Raw genomic sequence first — 14096 nt, 5'->3', positions numbered from 1 at the left:
ATAAATCTCCGGGACCTGATGAAATGAAATGGGAGGTTAGGGAGGAAATTGTGGGTCCCCTAGCAGAGATATTTGAATCATCGACAGCTACAGGTGAAGTGCCTGAAGATTGGAGGGTAGCAAATGTTGTGCCTTTGTTTAAGAAGGGCGGCAGGGAAAAGCCTGGGAACTGCAGACCGGTGAGCCTGACATCTGTAGTGGGTAAGTTGTTGGAGGGTATTCTGAGAGACAGGATCTACGGGCATTTGGAGAGGCAGGGACTGATTAGGAACAGTCAGCATGGTTTTGTGAGTGGAAAATCATGTCTCACAAATTTGATTGAGTTTTTTGAAGGGGTAACCAAGAAGATAGATGAGGGCTGTGCAGTAGACGTGGTCTACATGGACTTTAGCAAAGTCTTTGACAAGGTACCGCATGGTAGGTTGTTACATAAGGTTAGATCTCACGGGATCCAAGGTGAGGTAGCCAATTGGATACAAAATTGGATTGACGGCAGAAGACAGAGGGTGGTTGTAGAGGGTTGTTTTTCAAACTGGAGGACTGTGACCAATCGTGTGCCTCAGGGATCGGTGCTGGGTCCGCTGTTATTTGTTATTTATATTAATGATTTGGATGAGAATTTAGGAGGCATGGTTAGTAAGTTTGCAGATGACACCAAGATTGGTGGCATTGTGGACAGTGAAGAAGGTTATCTAGGATTGCAACGGGATCTTGATAAATTGGGCCAGTGGGCCGATGAATGGCAGATGGAGTTTAATTTAGATAAATGTGAGGTGATGCATTTTGGTAGATCAAATCGGGCCAGGACCTACTCCGTTAATGGTAGGGCGTTGGGGAGAGTTATAGAACAAAGAGATCTAGGAGTACAGGTTCATAGCTCCTTGAAAGTGGAGTCACAGGTGGATAGGGTGGTGAAGAAGGCATTCACAGCATGCTTGGTTTCATTGGTCAGAACATTGCATACAGGAGTTGGGATGTCTTGTTGAAGTTGTACAAGACATTAGTTAGGCCACACTTGGAATACTGTGTACAGTTCTGGTCACCCTATTATAGAAAGGATATTATTAAACTAGAAAGAGTGCAGAAAAGATTTACTAGGATGCTACCGGGACTTGATGGTTTGACTTATAGGGAGAGGTTGGATGGACTGAGACTTTTTTCCCTGGAGAGTAGGAGGTTAAGGGGTGATCTTATAGAAGTCTATAAAATAATGAGGGGCATAGATAAGGTAGATAGTCAAAATCTTTTCCCAAAGGTAGGGGAGTCTATAACGAGGGGGCATAGATTTAAGGTGAGAGGGGAGAGATACAAAAGGGTCCAGAGGGGCAATTTTTTCACTCAAAGGGTGGTGAGTGTCTGGAACGAGCTGCCAGAGGCAGTAGTAGAGGCGGGTACAATTTTGTCTTTTAAAAAGCATTTGGACAGTTACATGGGTAAGATGGGTATAGAGGGATATGGGCCAAGTGCAGGCAATTGGGACTAGCTTAGTGGTATAAACTGGGCGACATGGACATGTTGGGCCGAAGGGCCTGTTTCCATGTTGTAAACTTCTATGATTCTACATGACATCTGAAACCCATAGGTTCTTTGTCTAGTAAGGAGTTATAAGAATCATTTATGATTCCCTCTCCATAGTTTCTGAAAATGAATGGAAATAGAGGAAATGCATCCTGGCATGCAACACACTTGTGGAAACCTCCTACTGGAGTAGGTTGTGAGCAGGTTCATCACCATGACAAAAAAAAAAGATCTTTTGCTTCCAAGGGCAAGATCTGCTGGTGAAGATAGAAATATCTGGCTCTTGTGAGTTGTATCTTACATTGTGCACCGCAGATAAATGCTGAGCTGTGAAAGTCACTTAATGAGTCCATCAAATTATTGCAGAACAGGTTCCTCTTTGCTCAGTGATGAGCCAAACTGCTGCGGTGTTGTCCAGTTCTCGACTGTCAATGGCATGAGTTAGATTCTTGTATTTTGTCAGACAGAGAAAAAGGTCTTATCTTTAACTTATTTATATCTTACTGCGACTGTTTTAAGAGTCCGCAATCCTGAATCCACATTTACTAAACAACTTCCCACCCTAGCGTTAGTCTGTTGACAAGGTCGTGGGAGGCTTTAATTTGGATTCCAGAAGATTGTTATGTTGTTGACTCCACCATAAGGCCATATTAGAAGACTGATCTAGTCACCTGTGGCTTTGGTAGCCATTTGGGACAACAATGGACAAGATGGATAAGCAATCTCAAAGAGTGTTGCTCCAAAAACCCCTCAGGTGGAGGGGGGAGGGGGTTTGAAAAAGAACTGTGCTGTGCAGTCTGGAATTGGCTTTGGGGTAGATATAATCCCTGGGGGAACTGTAAATGGACACCTTTCAATTGCTCTTACTTATTAGCAATTGCATGTCCAGGTAAATCTCAAGCAACTGCAGGATGACAGCCCTCGAGGTTGCTCTGAGAAGTTAATGGTTAGACGGACATGCTGAATCCTCAATGTTCGAAACCATGCTTAGGCAGTATGCACAAGAAAAAAATAACTAACCCTGGATACCAATATGAATCCAAATGGAATGCTTTAAAAAAAAATTCCTGTGAAATATTAGGAATTTCCATGTTGTTGACATATAGCCATGTAAGCTTCCTTGAGCTCCATTACAGCTAACCGGTTTCCTGAACTGATAACTCAAAAAATCTATCACAATGTGACTATTCTGAATTTCTTTCTTAAGTTTGCATATGTTCAAATACACACTTCTAAAATTGGATACTAGTTTAAATAGTTTACAATGTTTGGAGATAACAAAATGGAATAGAATTCTTTCCGCTGTTCATCAACTGAAACATCTGACAATGCAGTAGTGTTGATTTCTGACAGCAAGACAGGAAATAAGTGTTCACTGTCTACATAATTTGATCAAACAATTCGTCCAAGGGGAGAAAAAAATCCTTTAGGATTGCTTATTACATCCAAATTGATCTATGATTTTGGAAACCTGCCTCGTAAATCAAACTACAGGCTGCAATTGGGACGTACATGTCATGAAAAACGCCCTTCTTCACTAATGTATTCTTTTGAATTCTCTACGCAGACCAACTAGGCATTTGTCTTGGAGATCTGATTTTTTGTATTTGTATTGCAGTTGGAAAACCTCGTGGATAATTTCGTGGATAAATCCAAATTGGCTCAAAGAACCTCAAGATACGCCATGCCCCAATCATTGCAGAAGAGGTCTGGCTTCCTCCATCGAGCTGTATTTCAGAAGATCTGAAGTAGTGGAAAAATTCAAAATCTACTTACGAATCTAAAACGTTTCAGGAGATTGCATTCTGAGAACCCTTGACTTTAAATTAACCAGAAGATTTTTTTTTAGAAGGGTTTGATTCTAAAATTTGACCTGAAAGGTCACACACTCTGTCTCTGAATCCTCATAGTAAAGTTAATCTGGGTTTACTTAACATGATTCCTGCTGGTGGTGAATTCTGAACATACAGCTGCTCTGGTTCCTATCCTTCAAGAGAACATTGGCTCTAAACATTCTCACTTTGATAATCCACTATCAGGTAGAATTCAGCGACTGCATCCCAACAAATCCTTAATATTTAGATCAAGAAAACTCAAAAAAAAATTCCCAGGTGCTCTCTTTCTGCTTGGCATATCACACTTTTGATCTAATGTACATGAATGTATTTATATTAAAAGTTTTTCTTCAGCATCCTCTAAATGTTAAATTAATAGCTTACACAAATCATTAATGTAGAACACACGTAACCATTGGAAAAGTTGCCAAGTACTGCCGAGTAGTTTGATGGGTCCTAAACAGTAAACCCGGGACCAAGATATTAAATTTCCTTGTATTATGAAGTGCTGAAGGTAATACTCAAGATGCCTCCTTATTAAGATTAAATTTGTTGTAATTTTTTTAATGGTATATTACATGGTATATTTAATGTTATATTACACTGCACGTGAACAGTTTATGAAATTTTAACACTGCAATAATGTTAGAATATATCCTATATACAAACGCACACTATATGATGTTGCTGTAACTGTCTCTGTTTGGCGAATGTATGTTTGTATGCATACTTCTTTCCATTTTTGTATCGTAAAACTATTATATTTTCTGTATCCATCAAGCAGAGGGATAAACATTTTTCCACTTTTGGCATCAACTGTTAGAATCTTCCATTCTCAGATCAGTTATAGCATGGCCAAATACAGACTACAGTGCCCTCTGTCCCTATAATGGGCCTTGCACCAATGTGATTTTTCCATTGCCCATGCACGTAGTGAACGTCAGGACAATAGCAGAAGTATCAAAATAAACCAGAACAATTAATTATTATTAAAATCTGTGGACAAATGATTTTACCTAAGTGCATGGTATGGTACAGCTAGAAGTGCTGGTTCGCAGAAATAACCTGCATCGCTCATGAATTATTAGGGTTACATCCCTGTGCCATGCTTTCCTATTGACCTCCGGCCTCAACCAGGTATTCCATACACAGAAAGTAGATTTTTAAACAGTTAATGTCAAGGTATTTAGTTCCGACTTTAGGAGGAAACAGGACACCAACCTTGGCACTTTTATCAGCAGACGCAGAAGCAACTTTACTGCCATCGGGTGATGCGTCACATGACAGAACTGCTCCATCATGATAATCAAAGCTCTTCAGCAACTCGCCAGAGATGAAATTCCACACCTAAATTGTTAAAGTAATTTAGTGGTGAGACGTAATGTAACCTTGAATTCAAATAAAAGGTTTTTAACAAGGTTTTATGCTGTAATAAAATTATGAAACATTCTATATCAGATCTGCATTAACCACTTAGATTTGCATGAGAATCGATGTAGTTTTCTCTATTAATGTTAGATGCCCCCAAACTGGATTTATGTGAGTCAGCACAACTAAACTTTAATTTAACTAAACTTGTACAATTCAATAAGATCTGATAATGCTTCAAATGCCCTACAGATTGATCAGCATCTTAAAGAGAACAGACAGATTCATGTTTTGGGTGTAACCCTTATTGTAATTCCATTCTTTATGCAATAAATACATTTTTTCTTTTGCTGTAAAAAACTATAAAGGGCATTTTTTCCCAATCCCATGAAAAGGTCACAAGCAACACGGACGATTGGTTACTATATTTCATGCATCCTCGCAAATAAGGATCAATTGATGTAGGCCACAAGCCAATCTAATTGAGAATCTGAAACTCAATATTATTTATATTATACTGTCTGTTCAGTTCTTAGATTCACTGTCCTGTGCACAATACATTTACCTCTTTATCTTTGGTCAAAGTAATATTCCAAGATAAAGGCTTGCAATAGTTAAATGAGAGTTCCCCTGAAAAACATAGCCCTACAATTTTTTTTAAAAAGAACATACAATTTGTAGAGGACATTTTCTACCAAACCAGCCTCACCAATCAGGATTTCAATGTTTCTGAGGCCGTTAGCAGGAACATAGGAATATGACATCTTGTCTTTTAGCTTCAGTTCCCAACAACCACATTCAGTGCTTTTAATTAGCAAAGTTCACAAATGTCATACTTTTATGCCTACTCTGGGAAACATGGAGAAGATGATTACCCAATTGGAATTCGAGACACCTCTGATTTTTTTAAATTGTAAATTTCACATTTTAATTTATTGAAGATAAGCAATGCATTTTTCAGATGAATATTTCAGCATGTATGGAGTATTTCTTTCACAAAGTACTGGTTCATATAATTACCTATAAAAGTCTTAAAGTTTGCTGACAGTGTACATTATTACACCTTTTCTTGGCTGTGTTTTGCGATCTACGGAGTCAATTTTGCTTCCTGTCTACATTATTTCAATAATGCATAAACCTATTAAACATTTCTCGTATATTCACAAGGGAGTTTAAAATAATGTTTTAATTACTTTATGTCCTTGTTCTAAAAGCTAAAAGCTTTTGAAGTTTTTAATAGCTTGTCACAGTCTTTGATCATATTGTACAGATTCTGAATAAAAACTTGTTCAGAATGTCACAATGGTGTTATTAGTTAGAACCTTTTACAATCATGCATTATGCATTGTTTGTTTGATCTAACATATAGATTTACTTTTCTATTCATGAAATAATCTTAAAACAGAGGAAATAATTAACTTAATACAGAGAAATAATTAAAAATATGGGAATATTCTTGGTATTAGCCCAGCAGACACTAGCCTATTACAGACACTAGAGCTTCACGCACCATTTTGATTGTCACTTCTGTACAAAGGATTCTATTATCTCCTGGTCCCTCCAGGCTACACTCTCAATTCCCCACATAAGGTGATGGCTAAGCGACATTCTTCCAGGCCTTTACCAATGCTACTTTAGACTGCTACTAGTAGGTGTGCCACAATGACTTGGGTAATTTACTTTCCAGTTGGTCAACTGGTCTCCCAAAAAGAGAACTAGCCATACAAGAAACCATTGGCAAAAAACAATGTTTTACAATCAAACTGCCATTTTCTGAAGTAGCCATAACAGTTTGTTGTGAAAGAACTATTTTGGTTCACCACGTGTTTTATATCCACAGTCTGCCAGATGCTGAGTTCCCAATCTCAGCCCTGCTAATATAGGGAGGCAGCAAGTAGAGTTCAAGCAATTTACCAAAAGAGAAAAGATTGAAGGGACTCTTGGTTGTTCTCATGCACACCCTCAGAGCAGCATAGTGAAGGACTGGGAGCAAATTGACATACCCTGCTTCTTAACCAGGGACACAAAAGGAGATAAGAAATAATGCCTCTTATTGAAAAGAAATAAAAACAAGATAACCTCTACTTGCTTTCAAAAATAATTCAGCAAGCAGTAAGAGTTTTACCAACAGGACCATAGGATTGCTTCTACTGAGAAATGAAAATAACTGCATGAGCTACATCGGCGAACAAATGTACAAAATTACCAAGAACTACCATTAATACCTCATGAAGGAGTAATCTACATGAATTTCATGACTTTTGTCCTCATTGAGGTGAAAAGTATAACTGGTGGGGTAATATTTTCAACTTTTCACATCCAGCATCAAGCATAGGTAAGGTACAGCATAAATTACAAAATATTCATCTGTTCTATCCAACTACATGCCTTTTTCCCAATCTCAGAAGAACATTTATGCTGCAATGTGGCAGTTCTATTTCCCACACCAATCATTCTTATGGCCTCTCTAACTAGCACTACAAATTCTATGTCAAATCGTGCTGTGGACCAACATTCACTGACATGTTTAGACTGCCCAAACTAATTTCAAATAGGACCCTCAGAACCAGTAAAGAGAGGAGACTTTCAACAAGTCTGGGATAGTGTTTTAATTGTTCTGGGAGAGGGGACAAAAGGTAAAAAAGTGAAATAGTGAAGCAGAGGTAGGTATTTTATACCGATGCTAGGAGCATGTGAAACAAGTTTGCAGAATCAGAAATATAAATGTGAAAATGTGACCTAATAAAACAAAAATCTGGTTATACCAAGATATTCCATGGGAGATTAAAATACTAGGGTATAAAGCCTAGAGGCACCATAAAGCAGATAGAGGACTGAAAATATGGATAACAGTGAACATCACATCTACAGAAAGAAATTAGTGGACACTGTTACAGATCTCCTGGACAAGAGGATAGGCAGGGAATTGTGTTTGTAGATCAAGGCGGCAAAAAAGATTATTAATTCTGAATGATTGAGGGCTATTTTAATTATTCAGATACTGAGATAGGAGAACAGCAGCAGAGGAAAAATAGAGGGAATGGGTTTCTACAGCTGGTATAAAATTGCCTCCTTTCTCAGTCTGTTGAGCAGCTAATCTTTAATAGTGATCCTATCATGATACACAAGATAGGGGAGTAGTTTAGATTAAGTGATCATATCAATAGAATGGAATGCTCATGAAGGAATGAAAAAAAATGTGACACAAAAATATTGTTGCTTAAAGGAGCAGAATTTGACAGGTTGAAAAATATGTTTGTTAACTGGATTGCAATAACGATTGGGAGACCTATAGTATAAAAACAAGAAGTAATTAAAGAAATGTTGGTGAGGCAACAATCAAATCTCATTCTGGCCAGATTAAAGGGCAAAAGAAGCCAAGGCGTAGCAGCAAATAGTAGTTTCAGTGGTAAGAAGGCAGCTTTTAAAATATACAAGGAAGCTGGTACTCAGGAGGATTGCGTAAATGATGACGACAAGCAGTAGCAGGTGAAAAAAAGTCATGAGAGAAGCCAAGAGAGACATTAAGGGCCCGATATTACCAGGGCGGCGGGTTCGCAGTGGGGGGGGGGGGGGGGGCGATTGGGCGCGTGGGTAACGCGCCCAATGAAATAAGTCTGCCCCGAACGCAATCGCAGGCTAATTGGATCCACTTACCTCTTGTTCCGGGTTCCCCGCTGCTAAGCTGCGCGGTGGGCGGACTGCGCATGCGCAGTAAGGTCTGTCAGCTGGAGGAGCTCTATTTAATGGGGCAGTCCTCCACTGACAGATGCTGCAAGAAATAGGAAAAATTACAGCATGGAGCAGCTCAGGGGGAAGGCTGCTCCCAGGTTTAATGATGCCTCACTCCAGGTATCATTGGATGGGGTGAGGAGGAGGGGGAGGACTGAGATCTTCCCCCGGCGGGCGGGAGGAAGCGGCCTACCTCTGCCACCAAGAAGGCCTGGCTCGAGGTGGCAGAGGAGGTCACCAGCACCACCAACTTATCGCGCACCTGCATACAGTGCAGGAGGCACTGCAATGACCTAAGTAGGTCAGCCAAAGTGAGTACACTTACTCATTCCCCTACACTCCATCTGCCACATCACCGCCCCCACCCCACATCTCCTTCTGCACTGCCAACACTACTCTGTCACATCACCCCTCACACCCACTCAAACCTCATCCTCATCTTACCTGCACTTACTCACCTCGCCAGTACTCATCCCGCCACTACCACTCAACCCAATCCTCATACAATCTCATGGCTCTATCTCATACTCACCCTCTCATGCATCTCTTTCACAGTCAGCCTCACTCACATATGTGCAGTAGGCAGCATAAGGCAAATGTGTCGTGGGCATGCACAAGGGTGTTTGAGGGTTTGTCACGGTTGTTACTTATATTTAATTTCTGACCAACTCACATCACATATTATATTGGCACCACTACTGCCACGCCTTTGCGAATCTTGTCTGGTTTGTGCAATAATGCCCTTTCCTGAGGATTACTATGAAGACCCACAACTGATGCCACCCATTGTGTCACTGCAGAATGGGTGTAGGTGTATTTGCAGGGCTCTTTTGTGCAGACGACTGAGACACGTCGACGATGTCCCCGGTGGCACCCTGGAAGGATGCAGAGGAGAAGTTGTTGAGGGCAGTGGTGACTTTGACAGCGACAGGTAAGAAGATGGTGCTCGGGCCAGCCGGGAGCAGCTCGGCATGAAGGAGGCTGCAGATGTCCACGACTACATGTCGAGTGACTCTGAGCCTTCGTGTGCACTGCTGCTCAGAGAGGTCCAGGAAGCTAAGCCTTGATGTGTGGACCCTGTGGCGAGGGTAGTGCCCTCTGCGACGCATCTCTCTCTGCGGTTGCCCTCCCTCCTGCTGTGCAGGTGGACATGTCACAGCACTGTGTTGTGGAGCTCCACGTGTCAGAGGTGGACAGCGTGGCTGGCGAGGCTGGTGATGCTGTTCGCCCTCCAAGGAGGTCATGACTGCAGCTACGGCGGCCCCCATCCAGAAGATGTACATCTGAGGGGGTCCGTAAGGTAGGTACATGTGTCTGGACACCGGGGTAAGTGTACAAGTTGGTGAATTTTGTTAGGAGGAGGGTGGTGGAGGCCAAACTTTGTCCAAAGTGACAGAATGGCCCCCTGTAATGACTGAGGGTCTCCCCACCCCCCCCCCCCCACCTGTCAAATGGACCTCTGCAGTTGCCACAGGCTGATGGCTGAAACACGTCCATTTGAACTGGGAGTATTTCCCCCAGTACGGGAAACAGTCCCAGTTTTATATAAAATTCCAATCCTCCTAAAATTTCTCGTTAATCAGGTCTGTAAAAAACCTGAAATACCAAAATAAATAGCTTAAGTGGCACCCCGCTGGCTTTAATTGCCAGCGGGAGTCCCACATGCGGGGGCTGTGTGCGCATGTCAGCGCGTCTGTGGGACTGTTGTGAGGTAAGTGCACACATGTAAGTCAGTCACATTCATGGTCACATCCAACAACAGGCAGCGCTGAGATTTTGTTACATAAACTTGTTACATAAACTTTTCCTTGCAGAGTTTTGTGAAACTCAGATTGTACATTTCAAAAGTAAAACAATGATTCCCAATTCATGTCTTTACAGAATAACTGTAGAACTCAATTTCAGCTACTTACTTCATCAGCACAGCATACCCACTTCACAGTTGCTTCAATCAAATGTCAACCCATGAACTCTAAAGAGGAGCTCTTCAGCTGTTGATTTCTTATTCTTGGCTATGCTTCAAAACAAAATGAGTCAGGCACCCTATCCTTCGAATTCTGAGAGTTTGAGTTGAGCCCAAAATGATAGGATTAATTCATCTTTCTCTGCCGACTGTACTGATGCTACATGAAATGAGTTTGTCAGCTTCTCGTGAACCTAAGTCCATAACACAGAACATCCCAAAACCTGGCACAATTGGCACACACTCAAGACAGGCCATGAGGATGGAAGGTATGGAAATCAGAAAATTACACTGATACAGCAGTATTAAGCCACATTTTTGGAACAGATTAAAGGGGCCTCAAGTATACATGTGAGCATGCTGTATCTAACCCCTGAATATTCAATGTCAACACTGGATGACAAACCATAAAAAACAAAATTCCCCAGAACTACTATGTCAATTTTATATATAAACAAAAACAATTAAAAGACAAAAATGAGGCATGTAAAGGAGGCAAATACCTTAAATTGAAATTACTTCTTCCCGCATTGCTGCTTCTTTTATAATTTTATTAAAAACAAAAAGTGCAACATATTTTGGCTTTATATGCTAAAATCCAATCAAAACAACAAGTGAACTTTTCACTATGTATTGCTTACCTTCATAGTCCCATCAAAGGACCAGGACAAAAGTTGTGACTCTCTCAACAGCTTAAAGTTTTTCACTTGTTCAGTGTGTCCTTCAAGGACTTTGCATTCCTCTGTGTGCCAATTCCATACCTATGTTTAAAACAAAGAATTTAATCTAAAACTTCGCGCAGCATAACTCAATCAATAGATAACCAATGTTCTGCAGTTAATTGGGAAACAGAAGATAACTGTTTTCACATTCGTTCATATTTACACTCTACCCCCAATGCAATCTTTACATTCATGTTTACTTTTGAAATGGTGGTTGAGTAACTAAAGCTAAACTCACCAGTATTCTGGGGTGGATCCTGCTGATCATTTCCAATTTTACTCCATCCTCTTCTCATCCCAATTCTATGCTCTGGTTCACTGTGCAGAAAAGGCATCTTGCTAACCTTTTCCCTCAGTCAGCTACCCAATAATAATGAAATCTACCCTCCTGGATAAGTCTGTAGATGTGAATCCTGTTTAAAACTGGGATCTTAATTCAGGGTGCCAATGCAGTAACACTAGTATTCAGACCATCCCTGATCATTGTGTCAGCTTGGCTCAGTTGGTAGCTCTCTCGCCTCTGAGTCAAAGGGTTGTGAGTTGGAAGCTGCACTGTAGAACTAAAGCGTATAATCTAGGCTGATAGTTCAGTATCATACTGAAAGAATACAGCACTGTCAGATGATTTCATGTGAAACATTAAACTGAGGCTCAGTCTGCCAATTCACGTGGATGTAAAAGAGCCAATGGCACTATTTGAGGGAGTTCGCACGGTGTCCAAACCAAAATTCCTTCCATAGCCAACATCACTATCAACAGATTAACCAGTCATTTATCTTATATGCTATTTGTGGGATCTTGCTGTATGCAAATCAATGCAGCATTTGCCAACAGTGACTACACTTTAAAAGTACTCAACTGACTGTGAATCACTTTGGGGACTTCTTGAGAATACAAAAAAGTGTTATATAAATGCAGATTCTTTCCTTCTTTCTCCATTATTGTCTCTATTCAGATTGTCATTTTTCATGAAAAAGATTATTAACTTTTGACAGTTATAACCGCTTTTAAGAAGTGCAAAGACGCAATAATCCGAACCTACTGATAAAGTAATTGACAAGGTCTACATTTGTACTGAATGATCCATGATAAAGGCTTCTGCTTTAAGGTACACTTGCATTCAAAAACAATCAAAGCAAATCCCACATTTGAGAGAAAAAATTAATCTAAATACTTGCGGCATATCGCTCTGATGTGCTCAATATGTCCTTCAGTGCTCTGATACACATCTTCAAATGGTTCACGCATATTTATGAAGCTGGATACAATTTTGCTCAAAAGGATTATAACTATAGCTTGTTTTTCACAGCCAAACTGGAGTTATAAATACAAATTTGCAATGGAATATAATCGCCATAATCATATGCACTAAAGGACAATAGTAATAAATAGACTGCCACATTCTTAAGTCAGTTTTTTTTTTAACATTGCTGTGACCCAGATCTGTAATCCAGGCTCAGCAGTCAAATTCACATGGGCAGTAAATTGCTGAGTGCCTCCATGCCTATTTTTTTTTGCATACATGCATGCTGCCTATATTAGACATGGTGAACACAAGCACCTGGGAATTTCACACAGGACACACCAGCTGTTACAGAAGTGCATAGATAGAGAAATGCACTGACTCAAAAGCAGATTGAGAGTCCACTGCCAATTTATTCAGCTATGTATCCACATCAGCACCACTTTAAAGCAGTGTAGTTCAAACGTGCTGTGATGTTAATTCAGAAAGTTCCAAGTAGTAAGCAGCAGTTGGATTCTGGAATGAATCAGAGCTCCATTTATCAGTATAAAATGTAATTCTGTATCTAGAGGCATAGAATATAAAAGCAAGGAAGTAATGTTGAATATGCACAAAACCTTAGGCCACTTGGAATATTGCGTAGTTTTGGGCACCCCATTATAGGAGGGATATAAAAGCAATAGAAAAATTACAGTGCAGATAGACTTCGATGTTACCAGAAATTAATTGTTCTAGTTAAGCGATTGGAGACATTAGGGCTATTTTCTAGCAGACCTAAGGGTGATCCGATAGAGCTAGTCAAGGTTATGAAGGGTTTATATGATAAGTAGTGCTAGATTATTTCCACTGGTCAGTGAGTCAATAATAAAAGAGGGTAAAAATTCAAGATAATCACAAAAAGAATTCAAGAGGAAAGTAGAAGAAAGCCTTTCCTCAGAGGGTGGCTAGAATTTGGAATTCTCTGTGACAAAATTGTTGTTTAAGCATGAATTCTTTTAAAAGGGAATTTTATTGGCTGCTTGAAAAAGAGGAATATTTGTGGGTATGGGAGCAAGCAGGAGTGTGGGATTAGGCTATGTTGCTCATGGAGAAAAACACCATTGCAGACGATGGGCCAAGTAACCTGTTTAATTTTCTTTGTTTTATTAAGCCAAACTTTTTTTTTTATACATGCCCTCATTCCCAATTAGCAGCAACTTCATTATTCCACTTAAACATGTACATTTCTTTAAATGCAGGTGACGTTAATGTACAACTTCCATTGTTAATTCAAAAGGATGTCAAAAACTGCAGATTTAAAATGTTCTACTGAACTGAAGGAAAGCCATTTGAAATGCAACCTTTCACCCTCAAATAGGACAACAGTCAGCAAGGTTGATCTATTTTAGTAGAGAGCCTGTTACTGTACACATTCTCATGAACACCAGATTCATAGTAGTTGGAAGTAGAGAGTCAGGCTATATTAATCCCAATGTAAAAAAAAAATTCAGATCACTATTACAAGAACTTTTACAAAAAATATCGGCAGGATTTCCCTTATTTGTTTTAATCTCGATTTCACTTGTACAGTAAGCTGCAAAATTGGAACTGCAGTGCAAACATCAGGATTGATGGTCATTACAGAGAAAGCCTGAAGCAGGAATGAAGACATTAAAAACGAAAGGAAAAAATAAAAGGCCATCAGAAAATAAGTACATCTGATGGCACACAGTGAG

The 14096-nt window shown here is 40.0% G+C and overlaps 1 protein-coding gene across 4 annotated transcripts in view; it reads right to left on the bottom strand.

Annotated features, from left to right (window-relative positions):
• The window catches only part of apaf1 (apoptotic peptidase activating factor 1), a 206046-nt gene that overhangs the window by 57280 nt on the left and 134670 nt on the right, over positions 1–14096 (bottom strand). For all 4 annotated transcript variants that reach the window (XM_068004839.1, XM_068004836.1, XM_068004838.1 and 1 more), the window contains 2 exons: positions 11058–11177; positions 4575–4700 (listed from right to left, as the gene is read on the bottom strand). In XM_068004839.1, coding sequence (XP_067860940.1) covers positions 4575–4700; positions 11058–11177 — 246 coding nt within the window. The remainder of the gene's footprint in view (positions 1–4574; positions 4701–11057; positions 11178–14096) is intronic.

This window comes from Heptranchias perlo, chromosome 24, assembly GCF_035084215.1.
Source record: "Heptranchias perlo isolate sHepPer1 chromosome 24, sHepPer1.hap1, whole genome shotgun sequence".
Classification (NCBI taxonomy): Eukaryota; Metazoa; Chordata; class Chondrichthyes; order Hexanchiformes; family Hexanchidae; genus Heptranchias; species Heptranchias perlo.
The sequence above is the reverse complement of the archived record's forward strand: the minus strand, read 5'-3'. Positions and strand labels throughout refer to the sequence as shown.